At 42.2% G+C, this 26,025-nt stretch overlaps 1 protein-coding gene across 2 annotated transcripts in view; it reads left to right on the forward strand.

Annotated features, from left to right (window-relative positions):
* The first annotated feature begins 887 nt into the window (after positions 1 to 887).
* The window catches only part of slc25a13 (solute carrier family 25 member 13), a 45,455-nt gene continuing 20,317 nt past the window's right edge, over positions 888 to 26,025 (forward strand). The window contains exons 1-9 of one of the 2 annotated variants that reach the window (XM_076754678.1): positions 888 to 1,016; positions 2,207 to 2,260; positions 2,417 to 2,559; positions 8,107 to 8,222; positions 11,622 to 11,761; positions 16,646 to 16,792; positions 18,915 to 19,053; positions 24,185 to 24,278; positions 25,424 to 25,508. In XM_076754678.1, coding sequence (XP_076610793.1) covers positions 1,005 to 1,016; positions 2,207 to 2,260; positions 2,417 to 2,559; positions 8,107 to 8,222; positions 11,622 to 11,761; positions 16,646 to 16,792; positions 18,915 to 19,053; positions 24,185 to 24,278; positions 25,424 to 25,508 — 930 coding nt within the window. In that variant the 5' untranslated portion in view covers positions 888 to 1,004. Of the gene's footprint in view, positions 1,017 to 1,064; positions 1,159 to 2,206; positions 2,261 to 2,416; positions 2,560 to 8,106; positions 8,223 to 11,621; positions 11,762 to 16,645; positions 16,793 to 18,914; positions 19,054 to 24,184; positions 24,279 to 25,423; positions 25,509 to 26,025 lie in introns of those variants that run through there. The other variant, XM_076754679.1, reaches the window with a different exon arrangement.

Below are 26,025 nucleotides of genomic sequence, written 5' to 3' on the forward strand. Positions count from 1 at the left end.
AGAAACTTTTAAATACCTTGCTGCGACTGAAGGCCAAAAATCATATCACAGTAACACCAGGGGAAGTATAATTAAGTGGCACATGCACTGGTGAGTATGTTGGTGAGATTTTCCAGAGGGAAGGAAGCGATCCAGTTGTTTACAGGATCACTGTGGATGGACTATGAGCTAATGGGCCCCTGGGCACAGACAAGTAAAAGGCTCCATCTCTTAATACCACAGCAACCCCCCACATTGTTAGTGGTCTCTTTGCATGCTTTCCATGGTATTTTACAGGTTAATGTTAAGTTTTGCTGTTGGTTTTTTGTTTTTTTTTGTCTATGCTGGGGAAAAAAGAGGCTGTCTCCAAGTCCAAACGCATCCACACTGACACTCCTCGCTAAAACAAAATATTATAGTGTACAAAATGCAACAGAAACCTGTGATGCAGATTTCCTCAAGCAGGGCCATTGAAATTGCTTTATTAATTTCAATGCAGGCTTACTATGTATTGGGGAATTATAAACAAAAATCTTATATAAATTAATCAGCTTGGCATCAGTGCTCTCAGTACTGAAGAATCAGGAAGACTAAAGTGATCAGGACATCCCAGGTTTAAACTGACTAATGAGAAATGATTATTTCTGTCACTTCATCCTGCTTAGGGTCTGTGTCTTACTGGTACTTTCAGCAATCCATGCATAATGATCCCATATCCAGAGATGTGACACGCGCTGATTTCTCCACAGTGAGATCATACGGAATTTGCATCGAATCGCTCAAGTTTAATACAAGACACTGGAGCAGAAAAAGAAACTCTCCCTCTCAAACATGCATACATACTGTAAACATTAATGGATCTGACACGCACAAGCCACTGACCAGTTGACCTCTCGTGCCCCCGCACCACGTGCACAGCTGATCCTCTTTCATCCTCCTTTCACTGCACCGGCGCGTGATCTCCATGGGAACGTCGTCACGCAGGAGGAAGTGAACGGGACTATTTGACAGTGAGCTTGCATAGCATGGCAGCAAAGGTAAGCTGTTGAGTTTTAAACGTCAGCTTCTCCTCTTTCTGGGGTGCTGTCGCCTTGTCGGTGATGTGCTCGGTCCCGGGAGTGTCTCCTCCGGAGGTCCCCGCCCGTCAGGATGTCTGGCCGGAGGGCTCGTTAACTGCCGGTTAGCCTGCTAAGAGGATGTGCTAGAGGTTAACACTGGACATACGGCAATGACATTGAGGCTTTACTGTAGCCGGTTAGCTAGTTAACGCTAACTAAATGAACACTTGGCTAACAGTTGCTAACAGTCGAATTGACTGAGCTGTCGTTTCAACAATGATGTGAGGGGCAGTGATGACAGTGTTGCTGCTTTTTAATTCACCATGTTTCCTTCAGGCCCCGGTTTACTGCTGAAAAGCCGGTTGTAGTCATCGGCGTTAACCTTCGTTAGCACCACGCTAATTGTTGTTCTGACCCTGTCCTGAATAACTTTGAGGTGTCAGACGTTTCCACAGGCATGAAGATACGTTTTAATGCGGCTGCTCTGTCACTGTTTTTGTATACAACCAGTATGTTCAGACACTGGTTTAATTTACACCGTCGCACGTTGCACTTCTCAGCTTCTAATGTGGATAATTGCACACCAGCAACACCATCATCTTTTTCACAGTGGATCCCAACCAGGGGTTTGTGACCCTCCAAGTGGTCGCAATATAAGTCTGAGGGGTCGCGAGATGATTAAGGAGAAGACATCACAAGAAAACAAGGAGCATATTTCTGCTACACACAATTAAATTTGTGAAGAAACATCTCAGAACAACTCAGTGTTCACTTACTGTCTTTTTCCAGAGCTTTCTGAACCTACTGCCTTTTTTAGTGACTGGATTTTGCTCAGGTGTCATCACATGATCCACAGATGGAAATTCAGGTGATGACACCAAGGGATACAGTCACAAAAAGCTAGAAAGTGAACTTTGAGTTTTGAATGTTTAATCTGTTTTATGTATTGACGTTGATGTTAAATTTTTGTGTGTTTTTTGTAATACTTCTCTTTTCTTATGAATTACTGAATATGTTTACATCTTCAGGCCCCTGAGAGTATTCAGATGAAACAATGTGAAGCTCTCCTCTACAGTGTTGCTCAAACGATGCACGATGCAAAGTGGGCCATTGTGCTCACTTGGTGTGTTGAAGCTGCATTCACAAACTGTTAACTCATTGTCTTGCAGGCAGTTTTGCCTAGGAGGGCCGACCCTGCTGAGTTGAAAGCCATTTTTGAAAAGGTAGTATTTTACCTATGTATTTTTTTTCTCTTTTGTGTGTGCCTCGTACAAAAGAAGCCTTTCGCTCGTCATTCGATTTATGTTTGTTTCCTTTTTGATCGAATTCTAAAGCTCAGCGTGCATCCTTGCATCTGGTGTCTGTTTTTGTCTTTACAGTATGCCAGCGTCAAGAAGAATGACGAGTGCTTCATGTCGCCGCAGGACTTTGTGAGCCGTTTCCTTCATGCCCACACAGACATCCGGCTGTCGAACGAGGCCACGAAGCTGCTGGCTGGAGTGGTGGATCAGAAGAAAGATGGGTTGGTGTTCTGATGTTTCTCTTTTAATATGAGGTGATCTGATAGTTGACTTGAAGTGCGGGTACACTGAATTTGAAGGGGAATTCATGAGATGATCATTGCACCTTGCAAAGTATACTTGTAAAGTGACTGCTTTTGCACGTTGAATGATGTGTGGCACAAAATGTGATAGCTAGAGGGCAAATATAGCATGGGTATTTTTACAAAATGATGAAAATAGAGGATCAACAACAGTGTGTCTCATGAGGATTGACATCATTACTGACTGAAAATACCTGCGGTAGAAGTTGCTGATCTGACTGTGAAATTGCTGTGCTGAGTCTCTCTTTAAGCCACAATTTTATCTCCTCTCATTAATATCAAGCCAACTGCTAAGTAGTAAGCTTATGAAAGACTCTTATCAAAGCTATCAGCACATGTTTTATGTATCCCTTTGATCTGGTGTGACTACCTTTCTAGTGTTATTTTGCATTTTATAAACAAACCTATGACTGAATCCTTTGGTGTAAAAAATTCACAGAGGGATGTTCATACTTGAATTATATAGCAAAGAGACATCAAACCACCAAAGGCCCCTTTCAGGTGTTTCCTTCTTTGTAGATATACCCCCAATTTCACACTTACTCCTCCCCCCATCCCCATCACCCCTGTTTTTTACATTAATATGTATGTATTTAATGACACATAATGATGGGTAATAAAATGTTAGGGTAAGTCAAAAAAGATAAAAAAAAAAAAAAACAACATTGCCATGGTAACCACCTGGGCTTCTACAAAGAGCAAAGTGCACATGGCTGCGTAGTTTCATGTTATTACATCTGCTTTAAGGTGTGTGTGCGTGTGTGTGTGTGTGTGTGCGCGCGCGCGCGTGAGCAGAGGACGGTGAGATGGAGTAGTGGGGGTTTTGGAATTGGAAAAAAGAGAGAGCAAGGCACCCACACGCGCATGCACACACGGACATAAAAAGCACACACATGCACTGTAATTGCCCATGCTATTCAGGAGCACTCCGTTGCATTGTGCGGCTTTGGAGCAGGATAAATGGTGGCCGTGGCATCAGGGTAAATCTATTAGGAACCCATGGCCCAGGCTTTGTATCTAAACCTCATTTTGGTTTTGTGGAGGGGAATGGAAATGATATGGGGGCAAAACAGGGGAAAATAAGTCTGTTTAGACCTTGGTTTAGATGTGATTTTGTTTTTTTGTTTTTTTTTTTACAGTTGACATTGTAAAGGCCTTATGATGCTCATACTTTCTAATGTGTTATTTTCCTCCTGAACTGTGATAGATAAATGATTTGATGAGACAGTCTAGATGATTATTCTGCAGACCCGTGTCTCATGAACACAAAACAAATGGATATAGAAGAGTAGAGTTGTGGTCACCGTCAGCGCTACCGGGGAACGCGGATGTGTTGTTTTTCAAGCGCTTGTCCATGCAAACCTTTTGAGAAGAATGGGCGCAAGACAAAACAAACCACTTTAGTAGCTGTATTTCCATCTGGCTTGCCCAATCTCATGCAAATACGTTTGTGAACAATAAGTTTTTGTTGGTATATGCGTGTGGTATATTTGAAGCTAGTGCGCCTGCTGCTGTTTTCACCAGGTAGGACTCCATTTCAAGAAGATGAGTCAGGTGTAATAGATTTAGCAGGGGGTCGGATGGCAGGCAGCATGCTCGCTTACTTTTCTGTTGGAGTGTATCTGTGTGAGAGAAATTTTACTTAGATGCCACTGTGTGTTTGAGTGTGTATGTGAGTGGATTGGTTAGTGTGTGTGTGTGTGTGCGGGGATGTAAACAGTGAAAATGCATTTGTCTGCCTCCCCCTCAGCGACTGTGTAAATCAGGGGATATAGTGACAGTCGTAACAATCTGTTATGTGGAAATCACTTTTCTCCCTCTTATTCTTGCTGCTCCTGTGAGACAGTGAGACAGATAGATGGATAAAGAGACAGAGAAAGAGAGAGACAGGGTTTGGAGGGTGGAGATGTCTCAATTTCCAGGAATCAAATGTTTTGTGTTTGTGTGCACTGACATACAGAACAACAAGATGGTTTAAAGATTCTCCCCTTTCACCGACTTATTTATGTGCTCTCTTTTTCGCTTTTGACTTCCTTTGCATTCCTCCGCTCTCATCATCGCTTTCCTTACACTCCCTCACGTACCGTAATGCACTCTGAGATCCCTTCATTTCTTTTTGGCTCTTTCCAACTGCCTACCTCTCTGCCTCTCTATTCCTTCTTCCCTCTGATATTTTGATAGAAGCATCTGCTCAAGTGTGAAAAACCCCACTTCCCCCATAGAGTCTTGGAGGTTTAAAAAAAAAAAAACTTTGTTAAGGGAGCGTGCTGGGAAAATAGCAGTCTGCCAGCTGCTGTGGACATTCTGGACTTGGACTGGTGGGTGTCCACTCTTAGAAACCGAACAGATACTGGCAGCTAGCACTCACCTGGGTGTGTGTGTGTGTGTTTTTGGGGTGTGTCCGTGCGTATGTGTGTGTGCAAGCACACTCTAGGTGGGTGGAAGGCTGTCAGTAACAATGCCAAGATGCCAGGGACAGGGGATTATTGAAACCCCTCTAGGCCCCTCTCTCCCACTACTATCAACGAAGGAGAGCTGTCTTTCTATCAGCCGGGCCTAACCAACACCATGCATTTATGTTACTTGTAAACAATGTTTCCAAGCCTGGTTTTCGGCTCAGAGGAGTGTATTTAGATGCCTGCTGAGAGGAGACAGAGATAAAAGCCGGGTGACGAAGATAAGTTAAAAAACAAACAAAAATATATGGAATATAGGGTGGAGTTTTTATGCCGGACAGACATATCGCAGACAGTTTAAATTGCTTTGTATTGGCACCCTAACCAAAACATCATTCAGCTGTCATCTATAGAACCACATGCTTGAATCAAGCCTTTGTTTATGTCTTGTTACATCTCTCGTCTGATACATGTCGCAGATATGTCTGTGTCTGTGGAAAGATTTAACAAAATCCTGCGCAGTAAAGTGAGTGCACAGCACACTGAGGAGATGCCATACTACAGTATCACATTAGCCCTGTCTCTGGAGTTCATCCCGGGCTGCGTACATGGATTGGGCAGCCCTGGACACATGCCATAGCAGTTGATGGTTGGGAGATGCTGTTGGTTGATTTGATTATTGAATGTCTTGTTGGGGTTGGGTCTGCATTGCAAAAAAAACAAAAGCAAAAAAAAACGATGGCATCCCCCTCTCGTGGTAATCATTTTGCAGCCGTCATGGCGCTGCTAATCAACCATCATAAGCTTCATCCCTGGCTACAGAGCTGTGTGTAAATGCTTACGAGTACATGGAATGTTTCTTGTGTGTGTGTGTTATGGAGATGCCCCCTGGATCTTGTCTGGACTCCCCACTCTAAACCATGGTCCAATCCCTTCATGATCAACAGCCCTCTCAGTTACACTAATATGCTGATTATCCATGTCTGGGAAAACACAGACGGACGAATGGCGTGCATGTAAACTGATGCGTGTGAAAAAGAGGGGATCTGACTTTCTCCCTCGGTTCTGTCTGGGAACACTAGTGCTCTCTGAGTCTTTGCGCTGCAGCCTCTACCTGCTTAAACTGCTTTATTAACGTTACCAAGGTATAATTTCAGAGTGTACTACACATCTGTCACAAAAGAATGATCATTATTGGAGAGTTTGATAATAATCCAGCAGCGTCTGCAGTAATGGTATTGGCTTTGTTTTTAACAGTGGATCCACGGTCGCAGCAGTGTGCTTTTGTGCCCCCTTCCACCTACTTGCCATCAGCAGGGCCCTGCTTTTAAGAACAACCTGCTTAGTTAATGAAACAATTTCTCTTGAAATGACAGCTGATTTGATTTGCCACCGAGGAGAGCTGTATGCTCACTTTTATTCCCTGTCCATATTTCTCATAGTTCCTCCGTAGCTCTCTCTCCAACACACACACACACACACACACACACACACACACACACACACACACACACACACACACACACACACACCTGTATAGATGCCATCATACTAGTATGTATTTCTGAGTTATGAAACAAAGTACTAATCTGAGTCCTTTGTTTTACTGTTTTGGTTTCTTGGTTTTTTCCATGGATGGCTGACGGGAAGAATAACATTTTTGCGGACTACATTCAGCCAGTAATCTAAACAGGCTTTTCAACCTTTATCAGGTATCTTTGGCTCTTGCCAATTTTAAGGAATATTTTCCTTTTCCTGGGTATTATTTTGATAGCCAGCAGTTTTGTCATTGAACAGCTCCTCTCCGTCTCAGTGTGTTTCATCTATAGAGTTTTTTTCTCTTGTAAGTACATATAAGGATGCACATGAGCACCCACATGCAAACCTGAAACACTCCGAGTCCAAACAAACACCTCTAAATTTCATCAGTACCATAATTAATTACAGCAAATAGGAAAATGTAATCATTGCACCCCCACCCCTTTCTCCATTCTCCCCCATTGGAAATTGAAATAGGTTTAATAGATGGATGCTCGGGGATGGCTCATTAGCACTGACCCCTCATGTAATTATCAGAGCCATTTGTGAAATTCATAATGGACTTGTGGCAACTGTGAACCAGGACCTAAATAAAGGCTAGACTGCGTGGTCCAGTTCTCCACAGCAGGATTCTCCCACGGGGGCTCTCAGTGGATTCACACAATAGCAATGTTTGTTTTTTTATTTCTTGTTGATAATGCGTGTGGGCATTTGTGTTACTATACAGAGAGAGGGGATAAACTAGTGTTTATCAGAACGCTGACAGACTTGGAAAGAGAGGAAGTGATATAAAGAGAAAACTAATTTGTTGTAATTGCTTTAAACTTGTAGCTTGTGTTTCAGCGTTGATGCAGACAAACACATTTCGATCATTTGAATTTTTTTCCAGCTAGACGTCTCTCGACTTTCACTCTAAACTGCATATTATTTTACATTTATGTTGAGTAGAATTCTTGTTTCCTTTACTGGCTCCTAACTCCCTCCTTGCCCGTCTGCTTGTTTAAAATGGCACGCTAAAATATAAAACTTCATATTTAATACTTTCTTGTTTTTCTGCTAAAGTTGGCCCTCTCTATACCAGCTGCCAGCTCAGACTGGGAACACACACTGAGCTTTTAAAAATGTTTTATTTTCTTACTGTCACACTCGATGAGTTTATGACATTACATATGGAATAACAGACTACTGGATAAAAGGCCGCTTGAATTACGCGGAGTGCAGATTGATAGGTTGTCTAAGTGTGCTGGTTTGCCACTGTGTGGCAGTAATTACAACAGAGTGTAGTTTAATGCAGTGTTAAAATAGCTTGTTTTTTAATTTAATATTCCATTTTATTAGTGTAACATTGCTCAAGCCTTTATTATGTATTATATGACTAAAAGGATATCAAAGACTCAGTGTTTCACATGTGTAGCTGCTTAAGTATTTACACAGGGAATTTGAAACGTGAATGTATTAATTCAAATAACAGTTACCAGTCTTTTACAGTCTTACCTATTCTGCTTCTTTCTGCCCTTCTGTCCTCCATCAGGTTGATCTCCTTTCCAGAGTTTGTGGCGTTTGAGTCAGTGCTGTGTGCCCCAGACTCCCTCTTCATGGTCGCCTTCCTGCTGTTTGATAAAGCAGGCAATGGAGTGACCTCTTTTGGTGAGTAACTCTGCTCATTTACAGGATTATATTGAATAATTCTGTAGTCAGGCTTGCACAGATGTACCTGGAATCTTACTAAGCCATTAGCATGTATGTGGTAGGTGCTGTAATGTGCTTTATAGGAGACCTGGAATTACTGAATACACCGACCCTTGAAAAGTACAAACCCCATAAACTACTTATGTTACATAAATACATTTCTTAATTGATGTTAGTATTATGGTATTTATGAAGGCTTATCACTTTTTCTTTGAGACGTCTTTTCAGAAATCAAGATTACTTGCTGTCTCTTGTCTTCTTTATGGATAATCATCCAAACCAAATTGTGTAGATATGTATATTCTTACATAAAAATTAAGTTAAAAATTGATAACTGGAATGCTATTGCGTAACTTGAAATAAAAGTTCAAGCCTCAGCACATTGCTTTTGACATTTAACAAAGACTTATTCAGCCAGTCCTGACAGAGAGCATGTTCCTCTTAAGTGCACCACTAAAGAAGTTTTCATACAAACTCCTCTTTTATTTATGTGAGGGTCTGACCTCCACTCATCTATTCTTTGTGATGGTTGCATCCATAAACAAAAATACTCTTTGGTGTCCTGTATCTTATCTGTAAAGAAGAGGTTAGGTTTGGAGGTGGAGAGGGCCGGTGGCAACTAGAGGATGGAGATGAACATGGAGCGAGGGGGTGGGTAGCTCTGCGTGTGTGTATGTACGTGTGTGTGCATGATTGGCACCATTACTCTGATGCCTGGAAGCTCCAAGGTGAAAAGGGAAGACATTTGTACTCGTTGCTTATTTCACATTTGCCTAATTGATTTAAACAAGTCTAATGCCAGCCTTCTGTAGGTGTGCGAGGCGTTAGCACATTAGGCTTGATTTGAAATGCAGTGCACACATCCCGCTCACAAACAGGGAAGAGTAAGTGAATTTCATTTTAATTGTTGCTGTCGACAGGGTGCAAGATCATTGTGGGTGATTATATATGCACATATGTAAATTTTCATATTTAAAAGGATCAATTAGAGTGACGTTGTCTTGGTGGCAATTAAAAGGTCTGCTGTTTTTCTGCGTCTCCCAAAGGTTAATGAATATCCCAATGCCTGTGAGTTATGAGACTCACATACAAGTGGAAAATTGCATGAAAAACATAACACACATCACACAAACACTGACTGCAGTGTCTGCCACTTGCATCGGGCTAACATTTCACCGAAAGCAAATAACTTGTGACTCAGATTATAGACTTGTCAAAGTTGCTTTATTGTGATACATTGCAGAATTCCCCCATTTTCTAACCTGCTCCCTTTTTCTCTTTGCCGTTCACTAGATTAAAGAGCCTCACCAAGGCACAAAATAAAGAACTCCCTTCTTTATTACCTATTAAAAACATTAATAGCCGCAGCTTACGTTGCATTAAAGGCCCGTTTGTTTTCCCATGCCATAAACGTCTGCACTCTGATTTCTTTTTATTTCATTTTTCTATAAAGCCATTTTTATTTGATAATAACCTGAATAATTTCTGCTAAGTACAGGCGGCACGGTGCTCTGAATTTTTAGCACTCGAAAAATAAATGCATAATTTGGTGGAATTTAGAGTTCATAAAAATTGCAATGTAACACAAAATACGAAATGCAGTTTCGCCTCAGCCAGAAAAGACCAAGAAAGAAAAAACTAAGGAGGACTGAGTGTTGACAGGTCTATAAAAGCTGATAATATAAACGGCGGGCTCTGAGGCCGCCTCTCCTTTAAAGAGTTAAAGGCTGTATATTTATTGCCTCATTAAAGTGTAAAAAAACAATGCACAAGCTGTCTTCCTTCAGAAGCTAAAGCTGACTAAATATCACCTTTCTCTCTCTCCTTTCCCCTCCCTTTCTTTCTTTATAAAAAAATTGTTTCTTTCCTTTCTCCACTCGTTCAGCACGGCTTGTTTGGTAATAAGAAACAGGTCGCTCTATTGGTTTGTTTTTGTTTCTTTAGTAAGGCTGTAATTTAGGACTCATGTTCAGTGTCTCTCCACTCCACTGGCTGTAGAGGCTTAGAGGGTTCAGGCAGAGGAGCATGAGTGAGAAGAAAAGGCTTTCCCTCTGAATACAGAGCCGACACAGCTCAAACAAGTTCTGCCATGTGTCATTCAGGACTGATTTGGAGTTGAGGAACTTAAGTCTCAATCAGAGCTGAATTGTGTTCTGGAGATTGACGTTGACATTTTGTCACAAACAGTCACAGGCATTTTTTTCTCTCTCCCAAAATCAAATAATTACCGATGTTAACCACAAGATAGGAAACACAGGCTATTTGTTAAGAGCGTACTGACTTTGTGCGAACAGATTTGAGTTCTTTATTGGAGCAAATGAAAAACTTTACACTTGGCCTTATGCGTGCTTGATGAATGGTTGTTAGCCTTGAAAGCAGGGTGTGATCTATAAAACCTAAACACAACTGTTGTTCTGTTGTAAAGGATTTGACGACAAACTGTTCAGCTTTAGTCTCATTGCTTACTGTTTTTTTTTTTATTGTGTCTATTTTACATATGTCAACACAGGAAACCATTGGTGGAACGTAACTAAGTACAGTTACTCAAGTAGTGAAGTACAATTTCTACACTGCTTCCATTTTATTATTTCAATTTCAGTGTTTCAATTACACTTTTACTCCACCACATTTCATTGTATTATACTTAGTGCTACATTTATTTAAAATGAAAACTGGGAGCATATAATGTGGTTAAAGTTAGATACCAACCTAGTTTGCTTTTCTCAACACTCTAAAAAATTTCTATCTGCTGTCACGTCTCCATCATAGACTACATGAATGAGAGAACAGTTTTTCTCTACATGTTCTCCTCCACCTTGATGTCAACCCCTGCTGTAGTTACTTTTTTGTGCAAAGCAAAACTCAAACTATGTTATTACTCCAAATGAAATTCTGACAATTTCACTGTACCTCTACAGTGGACGTCCTTCTTTCTTATTTCTGAAGTTGATTGTTTCTGCAAGGAAATTTTGGAGACAAGTGCAGTGTGTGCTGTGTTGCTGGTGGTTGCTGGGCTCTGAGGAAAATGGAAAGCGATCCGGTTGTGTTTGCGACAGCGGCGCCAACAATAATACCACCTGGAAACGCAGGGGAGAGGGGGAGTTTATAAGTTGTCTGTTTCCACTTTAAGTGCATTTTACTTATAATACCTGTGAACATTTACTTTATTTCTGAATGCAGGAGTATTTTTGTGCAGTTGTGTTGATACTTTTACGAACTAAAATACTTCCCCCATCACTGCAGGCGAGGCTGGCACGCATCCGTATTGAGTTGCATCTTGTTGTTAGCCTGTCAACAGCAACTTGTCATCGTTCAGTCATAATATAAGCAGCTTGTCTTCTTTTGTCTCCGTTGCAGAGGACGTGAAGCAGGTCTTCAACCAGACCACCATCCACCAGCACATCCCCTTCAACTGGGACTGTGAGTTCATACGGCTGCACTTCGGCACAGAGAGGGACAAGCAGCTCAGCTACGGAGAGTTCACCCAGTTTCTCCTGGTAGGTTTCGTGCAGATCACCTCCTCTCCTCATCTATCACATGCCATTTTTTCCTCCACTCTCGTTGTTTTCCCTCTACATGTCTGTCTTCAGCCGTTTTTGTCAGTCTATCTAACTAACTCTGTCTTATTTCCATTATCCAGTGGCCGTCAGTGTTAGTCAGTAAATCTTTATAAACCGATTTATGTGTACACACTGCTTTATCCTCACATATTGTTCACAGGATGTTCATACAATCCTGTCATGTAGCCGTATTGTCAGGTACTTATCTAAGCTTGGCCAGACGAATGTGCGTGCATACAGACACACAGGTTCCTCCCCCTCTCAAACACAGCCCTCCATATTGACCAGATTTGTCATTAATGAAACACTGAGGTTATATATTTGGGACATTTTCTGCATTTGTTTTCCATTAGCTGAGGTTCACCTAGCATTTCTCTGCTCCACCTCCTCTGAAGCAGGTAGAGACGCAGTTCTACCACCATAAATAGTAGAGCTGGAATATTCTTGGTGTATTTGTGGTGTGTGAGCCATTTTCCAATATGATGTCTAGACTTAAATCAGGCCTAAGCATGGAGAGGTGGTGGTGGGGGTGGGAGCGAGGGCCTGAGCTGTGCCAAGTTTGCATCCACACTCACCATGTATCTGAATGAGCTTTTTATATTACACTTAACTTAGACCAGATGGCTTACACACAGTGGGCAGCAGCGCATGGATATTGGGACATTGTTATATGTGCGTGCGTCCTTGTGTATGTGTGCATGTGTTTGAACATGCAGTATGTGTGTCTATATGTATGCGTGGTTCAATGTATGTGTGTTTATCTTACTTATCTGCTTTACTGTATGTGTGCGCAGTGGCATGCAAGCTTTGTGCATCTGTGTTTATGTCTGTGTTTGTGCTTGTTTTTCTGTGTGTGTGTGTGTGTGTGTGTGTGTGTGTGTGTGTGTGTGTGTGTGTGCATGTGCGTGTGCATGAGTGCAAGTCTGTGGCGTTGTGGCCAGTGGATGCTGTACTTTTGCATTGACAGCGTGCCCGATTCTCTCCCAGTCAGTCACTCAGTGGTTTCCAGCTCCTCACAGCAGCAGGCCAGCAGCCAGCCACACTCATTGCTCAATATGAAATGCACATTTCCTGCTTACGCTCTCTGCATTTGATCATTTCTCATAGCTTTCGATTCATGCCTAAATAAGTGACAGAGGAACGTGAGTTTCACATTATTGTAGGATTTCTCTCTGTGTAGGTAAGGGTGAGGGATGATGTTCAACAGAGAATGTATTTATAGTGTTGTAAATATTGTCCTGCATTTTGTCCTTAAGCACTGCTCTCGTGATATTCCTAAAATAAAAATATCATTAATAATATTGTAAATATTTTGACTTGAGAGGTCTAATACTACCATAGGTTTTATTAAAGTGTCTCACGTTAATAAGACACATTAATATCACTGCGATGGTCTGTTACTTACTGCAATTATAGTACTTACTGAAGGTACAAGTAAAATTCAGGTATTGGCAGCTCACTCTTATAGTGTGTTATCAGCTGCTCCAGTGATTGATTACAGGGCAATTAGGATAGGCACAACAACATTTCCTGAACCAGAATTTAAGCCTGTGCAATTACTACACTGTGATTGCACTACTACTCATGATACATGATACTTTTATTAACAGACAGAGCATCCATAAATGTCAGCCAGAAAAAAACTGCACTTCACAGCTACAAAAGTTCTCAGAGTTGTGAAAACCAACACCAAATATTTTTCAGTTATTTTTATAATTCCCTACCACCCAGCTCTCCCCCCCAAGAATGTTCCCATCCTTTACTTCCCCCTCTTCCTGCCATACGTGCATGTGTGTATTGTGTTTTTCTGCCATTGTAACCACGCCACTGCCAGATGCTCACAAGATGGGATTATCGGGGAAAACGTTTGCACCGCATATTTCTCACAAGGGCTCTCTCTGGCCAATTACTGTCTTGATGGAAGCCAGAGATTCTCACCAATTACATGCATTTTTCCCGTCTCACGCGTGGACGCCGGCCAAGGCTCAGCTTGCACTGTCAGTGTGGTGTTGTCTCTGGCAATGGTATTACCAATGTCCAGAGAGAGAAGTGGCACATAGTGGCACATAGTAGCCCATATTATAAATCCTGGCAAGTAAAGGGCTTGAATTACATGGAGGGGACACCACATGTTCTACTTCTTTCCTAAGCACTTGAAAAAAGTGAATTGTTGGCACTGCTCGGATTTTAAAAGTCCCAATTATATGTTTGACTCTCCCAAGAATCAGTGGGCAGCCCTTAACATCACTGTGTAGAGGGCTCACTGGCACACATGTAAATAGCAGTTGTGCTTAAGCTTCTCCTTGTAATAGCTTTAGTCCCGTGCTGATGAGAGGCAGAGATTGGGATAAGAGCGAAACAGTCCTGCTCCACTCATATCTATTGTTTAAGTTTTGAAAAGAAGGGGGGAATCACAGCCGTTGAAAACAAACAGAGGTGGCTTGTCATGTGTTTTTATTCTCGTCCAAGGACAATTAAAGCGACTGCAAATGCCTCAGCGGTTGTTGGCTGTCTTAAGCCCCCAGCTTTATGTCTCCCTGCCTCCCTCACTCCCCTCCCAAATAAAAACCATGTCCCTGCAACACTCATACAATTGCAACAAGTTAAGGTTTTAAGAGGCTGAGACTATAAACTGCTCCATCCCCTGGACCACAGTTGTTTTGTTGCTCTGTGTGGTTGGTGTGTGTGGCTTTTCAGACTTTTGACTTGTCCAGAGAAACAGTATCTAATTTTCTCCTCTTCATTTACAGATGGACGCAAGCACACAGACAAACGCTGACCCTTATTTTTGCACATGCACACGCGGTCATCCATACAAAGCATAATCTTCATCACTTTCCTTTCGTTTTGGCTTTAAATATTCAGCTCTCCTCCTCCCTTTCCTCTTCCCAGTTTATTTCACACCAAAGTGTTTTGACCTACTCACAACCAGCCGGAGAAATGAGTCACGACACTCAGGATGCTGACACCAAAATATCTCACCTTATTTACTTTGGGAGTGTTTACGTGTGTCAATCTCTCTTCGTTTCCTTGCCTTCCTTTCACTTATACACTCTCCGGAGCCCCTGCTGTGCTCATAGGTGATACTGACACATGGTTGCTACATTTGCTGTTTTTGCAAATCTGGCTCTTTTGTTGCAATGTCTATTCTTACTCCCCTCCGGTCTCCACTCAGCTTTGTGTAAATGTCACTCTTCCCCAGTCGTTTCTCTTGGGCGCTGCAAATTTAGAGTTCGATCAGTTATGCTGTCAGTGAAATATCACTCAAATTCAACACAACAATAAGTCATAGCCTCATAGGGTTTTGTGTTGTGGTAATACCACTTTTTTGAGTTCCATTTAACATCTGAATCAATCAGTTGAATAATGCCATGCATGTTCAAGATTTAATCAGTCCCGCTTCAGCATTTTTTGTCCGACGTGTGTGGCTTGGAAAAGAATGTCCATTCTTCTTGGACAAATTGATAAGCATTTATTTTGAAAAACTGAATTACAAACTTACTTATTGTGCTAAAACTACTAGCCAGTAATTACATTAAGCGTCAATTAATTTCCCCGACGATGTGATTCTGCACATTGACAAATTTCTGACATGTTTTCTTTCTTTCTACTTGTTCCTATTGGATATAATCTTTTTTTCAGTTTAAGGATATTTATGGGATATTTGTGGTAAATTTGTTTAATGCCTGCCTTTTTAAATTTAGAAATATTTCCTAGTCTTGTGCCACATGCATGTAGGGTTGCAACTAAGGTTATTTTCTTTAATCTGCTGATTATTTTTCCAATGAATCGATTCATCATTTAGTCTATAAAATATCAGGAAACAATGAAGAAAAATGAAAGATTAATCAAGTGTCAAAATTATTGCAGTTTAATTTTCTGTCGATCCATTAATTGACTATTAGCTTATACTCAATGTAAAGCTCTTAAAACGTCTTGCATGGATGCTTCACTTGAGTAAACACATTGATGTGTACTTTAAAGTAACAAAGCTTGAATTGGTCATTGAGGCTGTTTGTGTATTGTGTCACTCCATGTGAGAAACCTCATGAATAAAAATATATCAGCCTCAGTGATTTTTTTGACCTGAAGGCTATAATATACTACAAGTGAGTCAACAGCCAAACCAACTAGTTATAGCTTTAGTCCTCAAGCTTACTGTTGTATTTCACCATGACTCTTTGTGGATTATTATTGTCTTGATATCCCCGTCTTATGCTGTAACGGAGTTTCTTTTCATAAGACAGAGGGAGCACCGACGGCAGTGGTTTGTTTACAGCGTCCCTCTGTAGACTTGTGGTTGCAGGTACCGATAATGGCTGCTAATTTCAAAGGCCTTGTGGGATCTGTCCCCACCACAGCCTGTTGTTGTCCCCGTGGACCTTTGCGTGTATGTGTGCGCAAGAAGAGAGACAAAGTGAGCAGTTGGATGATCAGCCGTCTTGCCTGTGTGTGCATGTCTGTGTGTGTGTGTTTGTATGTTTCTCCCTCAAGTGGGTTTAATGGGGATTCAGGGAGGGTGTGAAAAGCCCAAGCGACGCTTCACAGTAGGCAAGCCGCTGTTGGGAGAGGAGACTAGAATAAAGGCTGGACAAGGCTGGCTCCCCCGTAACTGAGAGGGGGAGCGGGCACCAGGGGGCCCATCAAAGCAAACGCTGTGTTTTTATGCATACGAATTATATGAGTGAGTTTATGTGGATTTTAATTCACGAAGGCAACTTAAAGAGGGGTAAGACCCGCATATGTGTGCAATAATATGCATTTACCGTATGATCTAACACCTAACCGTCCCTCTTTTCTCCTCTCCACTCCTTTGCGCAGGAGATGCAGCTGGAACATGCGCGGCAGGCTTTTATCCAACGGGACCAAGCCCACAGCGGCTCCGTGTCAGCCCTGGACTTCAGGGACATCATGGTCACCATCCGGCCGCACATGCTCACGCCCTTTGTGGAGGAATGCCTCGTGGCGGTGGGTTTTTGTTTGGCTCTGCGGTTCTCTCCTCCATTTGTTTTACTGTCGTCCACAGGAGCCAAATTGAGGCTGGTTAAAAAACTGCGAGATCGGTCACCGCTGTACACCTGGGAGTTATGGCGCTTTGTTATTATATTTTAAGGAAATTTTTTTAATTCAGCAGCACCTAAAATAAGGTCAATGCAAGGTTTAATTTCACATTTTAGCTGTGATTTTTTTTTTTTTTTATCACAGTAAAGCTGAATGTAAATCCATATTCATCGTGTGTTAGCAATGTATATTTAATAAAACCTTTGTATGATCAACTGTAACATGAAGCTTTGACATTTCAGAAAAAGAGGGGGGTCCATACATATATATACTTTATAAGCAGTCTTCACTACTGATTCAGTTGCTAATTCCAAATGGGAAGACTAACAACAAACATTACTCTCCTTAAGAGTTAAAGGCAAGACTGTTTTCTTTTCTGTCTGTCTTGTCTTTTCTCTTCCCTGTGCTCGGTTCTTTCTCTCACACCCCCACAACCAAACACCGTGGCTTTCTCTTTCCCTCCAGCTGTCCATCTCTCGTTCCTTCTTCTTCCTCTTTACTTTTTCTGTCACCTCTCATCCGTCCTCTCTCTCCTCTTCCCTCCTTTCATTTTTTTCTTCTTCTTTCTCTCTCTCTCTCTCTCTCTCTCTCTCAGCCGCCCCCTTTCTTTTCCTCCTTCCCTCCCTCCCCCGTGTCTCTGTCTCTCTCCCAACATGTCATTAAGTCTAACCTCTCTGGCAGTGTCAAAGCCAAGCAGGCCAGCTGAATGGGAAGATAGAGACAGAGATAGATGGCGACTGGAGCTTTACAGTCCATCATCTTTGTCTGTGTGTTTGTGTGTGAGCAGCTGTGCGCGTGTACTCTATTTGTTTTGAACTCTGAGATGTTTGTCTTTTTTGTGTCTTGTCTTTTCTTAATGTGTGTCAGTGTTTTTGTTGCGCGTGTGTGCGCCTTGTGTCTGTGTCCATGTCTTGCCCCATTTCATAAACACCTTGTAGACTCTGTCATTTTCTCCGCTGTGTTTACCTCACCGACCAGACATCTTGGTGTGCTGTTAGTAAACTCTCTTGCACACACACTCACACTCGTGCACGCCCATACACACACACACACACACACACACACACACACACACACACACATATCAAAAACCCCATAAACACTGCAGACACATTAAAGGCAGTACTATGCCAGAAAACTGTGAAACAACAACCTTTAACTCACTCACCAAACATGGCAAATGATCAGCGCCACAGTCTTTTCACCAAATATTGTGCTCTTCTTCTCTTTTGTGAAAAGACTCAGTGTTGGATATGGTGGGAAGATCCATGTCTATAGGCTCATAGATGTGAACAGAGACAAAAGTGTCCCTCTTTTAGGGCAGTTTCACCCAAGCCAGAGCTTCCACCCCTGCAAACACAGCAAGCTGGGAACAACCCTCTTGAATGTGTCTGTAAAGCAAACAGTGCCATCTAGTGAAAGGAAGCTCTATGTTTTCTATTGCCTCGACCCTCATCACTGTTAAGAGCTGCAAAGCCACCAGTCTCATCTGATACTCTGGCCTAAGCTACCCAAAACAGGCAGCATGTCTGAAAGGTACTGGAACACACATTTCTAAACAGACAGCACTCAGGGCTGCTCGTGATTTGATGATGAAGGGATGCTGGTTCACATAAAAGAGTTTGTCTGAAGCCTGGAATGTCCTCAAGACCCCAGCGTCTATTTTTAATCCCTTACCTTTTTTTCTATTTTCTGTTCTTTTACCACTTCCTCCACCTCATAAAGAAAGTTAATTAAACTCCCTGAGAGTGTTCGTTGTGTGATGGAAAAAGCAGTGGTTTAAATAGGTTTACTTCTCCCTGTGGAGCGATGGTAAAGAGCAACGTTGATGAGTAACCACTGGTTTGTTGTCAAGATTTCCTCTTGATGTGTGATTTTTTAGCATAATTCTTTAGAGTTTACTTGCATGTAATTATTAGATCTAGATGCATCCTGTGTGATTGTATAGTGTACTGTGGTTGTGTTTGCGTATGTGGGTGATTATAAGATATTATTGTGTGTTTTAACTTGTGTCTCCATCCTTGCCCAGGTTGCAGGTGGCAGCACATCTCACCAGGTCAGCTTCTCGTACTTCAACGGCTTCAACTCGCTTCTCAACAACATGGAGCTGATCAGAAAGATCTACAGCACCCTGGCCGGCCACCGGCGCGATGTGGAAGTTACCAAAGGTACCTGGCGAGGAAAAAACCCACAAAAACTCCCACACAAACTTTATATGAATGCAGGAAGCCAAACGCATTTACGAGTATATACACACTCACATGCAGCAGTGTTCTCTCCAGTCAGCATACAGGACACACATACACACACAAGACAAATGCAAGCATGCACTGTACGTGCTCAAATGCACAAAGTGATCCAACCCGCACTACAGGCAGCATTAAATGTGTTTTCCAGATAATGCATTTACGTCTGTATTTGTTGAGGGAGGGTGGAAACTTGTTTTTGTTTGGTTTTCTTCCTTCCCGGTGGCATTTAAATGGGCACGCTGGATCCGACCCAGCACACGTACTGCATACCCGCAATCCCTGATGGAGCCTGTCTTGTCTATTAGACATCCTGGCACTGATCTGAGGACCACTTCATCTGTCCTGGGGTGTTTGTGGTTGATAATGACATTTCTAATTCTTTAAAAAACAATTTGGAGGATGATGTGCGTAATCTCAGCTGTAGATCGAGTGCATGTTAGATAGTTAAAACCATTTAGAAGCTTCTTCTTAATTCCATCATCTAAATTACTGAGGAGCAAAGATGTAAATCTACAAGGTGATGAAAACAAGGTATTTTTATCTACCGATCCAATAGCCGTTGTCTCTTTCAGACCTTTTCTCTATTTACCTCTGTCTCCCATGGTTAGTTTCTTTCAGTCCTTATCTGTCTCACTTCGTTGCCCCACTTGCTGTCTCTCATTCCTTTCCTCAGTGCTTGGCACGAAGCCTGGTTAGCTGTCTCTTTCTTTCTACCTTTCTCTGTCTCTTTCTTTCTGACTCCCTCTCTCCTGCTCTGGTTATCTTTAAGAAACAATTCTGACCTCTCTCTACATGGCCCAGGGCCACTAGTGTAGCCTCATGATGCTATCTGAAGCCTTATCAGGGGTGTGGACCATAGCCGACCCAGACCAAGAGCCCATGGGCTCCCCAGGCTGTTCCCACCATGGGCACACAGAGGCTGGGATTGGCTCGACCCGTGGTGGCCCATAGCCAGCCAGACCTCCACAGCCACCACCCATCCACCCTCCACTCCCTGAGTCATTAAGGCCTCCTTGGGGACTACAAGTGCTCGGCTCCATGTACTACTGGCTGGCCGACAAACACACACTGTACACACACCCGCATGTATCAAGTGTGTGCGTATATTGCAACACACTATTTCAAACATTTCTCACGCACACACAAGCAGTCAGATACATTAGCACAGCCAAGCGTGCACGCAAGCATAATAATCCTGATTGATTCCGCATGTGCTACAAGGCCACTGTTTTACCTTGGGGACGCCATTACTGTGCTTAACGCCTACACAAAAGGGAGGGCGCACGTGTGAGTGTTTGTGTGCATACATGTGCAGGAGACCTCATACTGAGCCAGCAGTGTACACCACAAGGCAAGTCATGACTGTGCATGTTTGTGAACAGGTTAAATCAACTGTGTGTTGATGAAGTTTATATTACCACATAATACTGTGAATGCATCTTCATTAGTTAGTGCCAGACCTCATGATGTGTGAGTCAGTTCACTTCTCAAGTTCCTGGGAGCGACAGCAGAGATTGCTCCGAAATGTTTCTTGACCATCTCTCAGGAATGGTAATGTCAATCAGTTTGTCCACTACTTTGGTCCAGACTGAAATATCTCAGTAAATATTCAGTGGATTTCTACGAAATGAGACGTTAAAGGTCCCGTGAGGATGAAGCCTGTTGACTTTGGTGATCCCCTTACGTTTTGTCTAGCGTTACCATGACATTTGTGGTTTTGAGTCAAATATCTGTTGGATGAACTGCTGAATTTAGTGAAATGTTCATGTTTCCCTCAGGATAAATTTTAACAACTTTGATGACCCCCTGACTTTTCATCTAGCGTAGTCTTCAGATCAAAATATTAGTTTGTCCCCTACATTATATCTAAAAACCCGAAAAACTAATGACATTCAATTCAGCCTCAACTCTTCTTTGTGTTTGGTGCTTATTAGCAAATGTTGGCATGCTAACATGCTAAACTAAGATGGTGAACATGATAAGAATTATATCTGCTAACGTATATGTTAGCATTGTCATTGTGACAATGTTAGCATACTGACGTTAGCATTGAGCTCAAGGCACAGCTGTGCTTAAGTACAACCTCACAGATCTGCCATGCTAGGCTGTAGACTACTGTTAGTGTTTTTTATTTCTTTTCTTTTTTTAAAAAATCCATTTATAATGTGCTTTGTAATTGTTTTCACAAGGGCTGTGTAAATAACAATTATTATTCTAATACTTTGAACACACCTCCATTAAGCACTCATTAACAACAGAGCACCAATTGCCTTAACAAAGGATGGTAAGAAGATTTTAATTTGAATAACATTAATAATAACAATATTTTGCTTCTAAGTATAAGTTGTGTCAGGAAGTAAGTGTCAGTCCAGACAATTTCAGCAGCTATGTCCAGCTTTGCTTTTCATTTTCATACTGTATGAGAGAGGCAGGTAATTATAAAATGTGTACAGAGGTCAGTCAGGTGTGTGTGTGTGTGCATGTGTGTGTGTGTGTGTGTGTGTGTAGTGGTGACTACAGGCTACAGGTAGACAGGTTATCAGCAATGTGATCTATGATCTCCCCAGACAGAACTCTGTCTGAGTGTGTGTGTGTGTGTGTGTGTGTGTGTGTGTGTGTGTGTGTTTGTGTGTAAGAAAGAGTTTGTTCTTGTGTAAGTATGCTCTCTCTCATGCTTGTGAGCATTACCTGCATGTATCTCTGGATGTGTGTGTTTTTATGTGTGTGTGTGTGTGTGTGTGTGTGTGTGTGTGTGTGTGTGTGTGTGTGTGTGTGTGGAAGAAAGACAGCATGCCTCAGGGGTAAGCTGAGCCTCGGTGGGGTGAATGGCTCCAGTGTAGCACGACTTTGTCACAACCCCAGCCTGCTGCTCTTTGAATAAAGCAGGTCAAACAATGCTGACTCCTCCACTGTAAGCCAGCCTACAGTCAACCTGTTCTTTATTCCACCAACAATAGACCAGGTCTTAAGTTACGGCACATTAAAGCTGCCTCAGAAGAACTCTTGAAGTCCATAACTCTGTAATGGCCATTTTTTATTCTATTTCCTTATGATGAATTCAACATGCTTTGACACTGCTTACTTGTAAGCTACAACCAAGTCACAGAAGGTAACTGGTTTGAGTGACAGAGCTTCAGGGGAAACTCGCCTTAAAACAGCCTGACATCTGAAACAGGTACTGGCAATGGGTTCTGCATGCCAGGGTCAACTTTATCAATCTGATTTTACACTCCTTTATGTATGTTGACAAGAGCAAAAAGAACATAAGGAAATGCAGCACCAGGAGTATGATCCAGTGTTTCTTATCTAAGTACCCATCTATCTGTATGAATATGAAAAATGCCCAAAGTAGCAAGTCAGTCTTTCTCTGAGTTGACAAAAATTCGGGAAACCATTTGACTGATATAGATGGCAGCCTATGGGAACAGAGAAATACCCAAAAATGAAAACCACTGAATTAAAGGTACAGCACACAAAATAATGCACAAACAAGGTATCTAACTGTAAATGTTTGTACTTCCTCCACATGAGAATTGCAGTGAATGTGCAAATGAACACTTTATCATATTATGTTGGTGTACTGCAACATAATGTCAATTGGTGATATTGAGTCTATGATGCAGTATCATGAAAGCTTAGTAAAAGAATAAAAGAGATGTCAGTCACAGTTGTTAGTCACAGGAAACCGCTCTTGTTTGTCACAGATTGAAGTTTTAGGTGGTTAATTCAGCTCGTTGCTACATATTTTGACTCATTTTCATGTTGTAATTGCAGTGTGTAAAATATCATATAATAATGAAAATATATTATGACAAAGTGGAACATAACAGCAGCAGATAGATATTAAAATCAATGTGTGCTGCTTTTCGGACAGGTTGTAGTTAATGAACTGTGACAATGGCATTGAAATATTTTTGTTTACTGCAGGCCAGATTTGCTTTGCTGCTGTATACCAAAGCCCTGATAAACAACAAAAGTGGATGAGTGAACTGTCATGTTCCTTTGCCATGGAAAAAATACCTTTATCATACAGCAATCCCTGAACATAAACTGAAAATTACGGAATTTACAAAGATTTTGGTGGAGCAGTGTATATTCTGTCTTGGTTGTCAAACAGTGGACCAGCTATTTACCCTTGCATGGAAAATGCTGCCACAAAACGGGGTGCCGGTCCTTCTGTAACTGCACTGAGATATGTGTCTGCATTCTCTGTGGTAGGTCAGTTTTTAGTCAGCTTTGGGATCCACCAGAGCTGTTCCTCATCACCTATTCTGTTTGTAATTTCCATGGACAGAATCTGAAAACTCAGCCAAGGAGCTGAGAGTGTTCACTTTGTAGACACCTCAATTGCATTGCTCTTTGCTGATGATGTAGTTCTGTTGGCTCCATCAGGCCATGACCTCCAGCATGCACTGGGTGAGTTTGCAGCCAGCTGTGCAGCTTTTAGGAACATTGTCAGCACCTCCAAATGTTAGGCTGGAAAAGACCGATTGCCCGCTTTGAGTTAAGACAGAGTTGCTGTCTTGGAGTTATGGAGATGAAGTTGCTAGGGAGTGCACGTGTAAAGTAGCATGAGATAGTGAGTGCACGTGTAAAGTAGCATGAGATAGACGGCTGGATTAGTGCCCCACTCACAGTCATGTGGATGTTGTACCCTTGTACTCTCATGGTGACATGGAAACTGTGCTTGAAAGTGAGGCTCTTGAGCTCAGACATGCTGAAGGAGCTGGGAGACTGCAGCTCCTTTGCATTGAAAGGAGGCAATTCAGGTTGTTCAGGCACCTGATGTTGCTCCCTGTGGAGGTCTCCAGACCCAGAACACACTGGAGGAATTATATATATCCCATCGGGCCTTGGGGTCGAGCTTGAGGATGTGGCTGAAGAGAAAAACTCTCTGCCACCATGACCTGAACTCAGATGCACACAAAATGGGTGGATTTGGAATTGAGATGTCTAATGTCTCTGGTGTCTCTAAACGTCGTTTGGTGTCATAAGGTGTGCTGCTCATCATTTTAGTAAAAACTCAACACAAATCTCTCTTTCTTTGCAGAGGAGTTCATTGTGGCAGCTCAGAGGTTTGGCCAGGTGACACCCATGGAGGTCGACATCCTCTTTCAGCTGGCTGACCTATCAGAGCCCCGTGGGTAAGACAGACAGAAACACACATAGGCAAAAAGCATCCCCATCTTCAAACAAGAGCAAAAAGGCACATCCAAAAATCACCCTACCTTTGATTTAATAACTCAGTTTTGATAATGTGACAATGTTTTGAGTATAACTGTCTTTTCTATATTCAGTGTAGTCTAAGGGTGGATGGTAGGATCACTGAGGAAATCATCATTAGTAATATGGACGTGATAGGTATTCATTGCACATTTCACTGAGAACAGGCAGTAATGGGGGAATAGCATATCCCAACTGAATTCATACCTAAGTCATTTAACTGTTGTGCGGAGTAAGACTATCCCACACTTGCCCCCCAAAGAGCACCTTTAGCCCCGGGGTCCATACCTCAGAGAGATGAGCGCTTTCTTCCCCCTCAAACTTCTCTGCAAAGGATCAAAAGAATCAGACATGACTACATCAGTGCCAGAGAATCCTCTTTCAGTCCAAAACCAATCCAAACTCCCATTTATCTTAAAAAAAGGGCAATTCCAGTCCCTATGATCCGTGGCACACAACAACTGTATGCGTCTCACATTCCCCCACTTCCTTTGCGTCTGCCTCGCAGCCCGACCAGTGCGCTCATAATTTCTAACCCCGGCCTGAGACACCACCTGATTATTATTTCTGGGCAATGGGATACTTTAATAGCCCTCTCTACTCCCCTTGATTGGAGATGCGGGAGATAATAGCCCCAATATTCAGAGGAGAGGGGTGTGTGGGGGGGATTTGGCGTTCCCCGTTCCCTCAGCCTGGGAAATCTGGGACCGTCATACAGATGCAATGGAAAGACTCAAAAAGTCAGTAGTTTCACATCCAAAGGTTAAACATCTTTGTTATACTTGGATGAAGGGATAAAGGAGTGGAAGCTGTCAGTTCTTATAGATCGGTTGTCTTACTCAATCATGCCAAACACAGGTCTGGATTTTTGAATGCCACAGTGTTTTCACATGGAATGATGGCAAAGTATCCATAAACTTTGAGTAACTGCAGACTGACAGACGGCGCTTCCAAAGGTCATGGACTCGGTGTTGCATCGACAAAATATTATAATCCTCTGAGGGTTTTTACAACAGTTGAAAGTTACTTGAAACCTCTCACTCTCTCCATTTACTCTCTTCATCAGACGTGTTGGTTTAACGGACATTGAGAACATCGCTCCGCTGGAGGAAGGCGCCCTGCCCTACAACTTGGCTGAGGTCCAGAGACAGGTACAGAATATGGAGACTTGCTGATGTGGTTGGTTTCCTCTTCCACACTGGCAGAGCTTTTTTGTCCCATATTGATGTCACTATGCAGAAGATTTATCACATAATTAAGAATAATGACATCTCCTGTTCACAAGTAATCAATCCCTCACAACAAAGCATCCGTTTGATTCGTGATGATTGTTTTAGAGTAAGGTGTAAGTGAAAAAAAAAAAATAAAAAATACACGGACACAGATCCAAGCAAGACTTGTCAGATGTAAAGTGGAAAGTTTGCCCCCAAAGTGCCAGTTGGCCTGTACTCGTCAGTCGTGCTCATTTTCAGAAGTTCATACCGAGGTTCAACTTGTGTCCACGTAACTTCCCATCACAGACTTAAACTTTCTTGAGTCAAAACACCACCAGACCTCTCCCTGACATGTGGTTGATGTCTTAAAAAAACATACTCACCGAACTCACAAATCCAGGAATATGAAGGAAAGCAGAACCATCCTCAAGACCTGATGAACCTCAAACATGCT

Source organism: Chaetodon auriga, chromosome 17, assembly GCF_051107435.1.
Source record: "Chaetodon auriga isolate fChaAug3 chromosome 17, fChaAug3.hap1, whole genome shotgun sequence".
Classification (NCBI taxonomy): Eukaryota; Metazoa; Chordata; class Actinopteri; order Chaetodontiformes; family Chaetodontidae; genus Chaetodon; species Chaetodon auriga.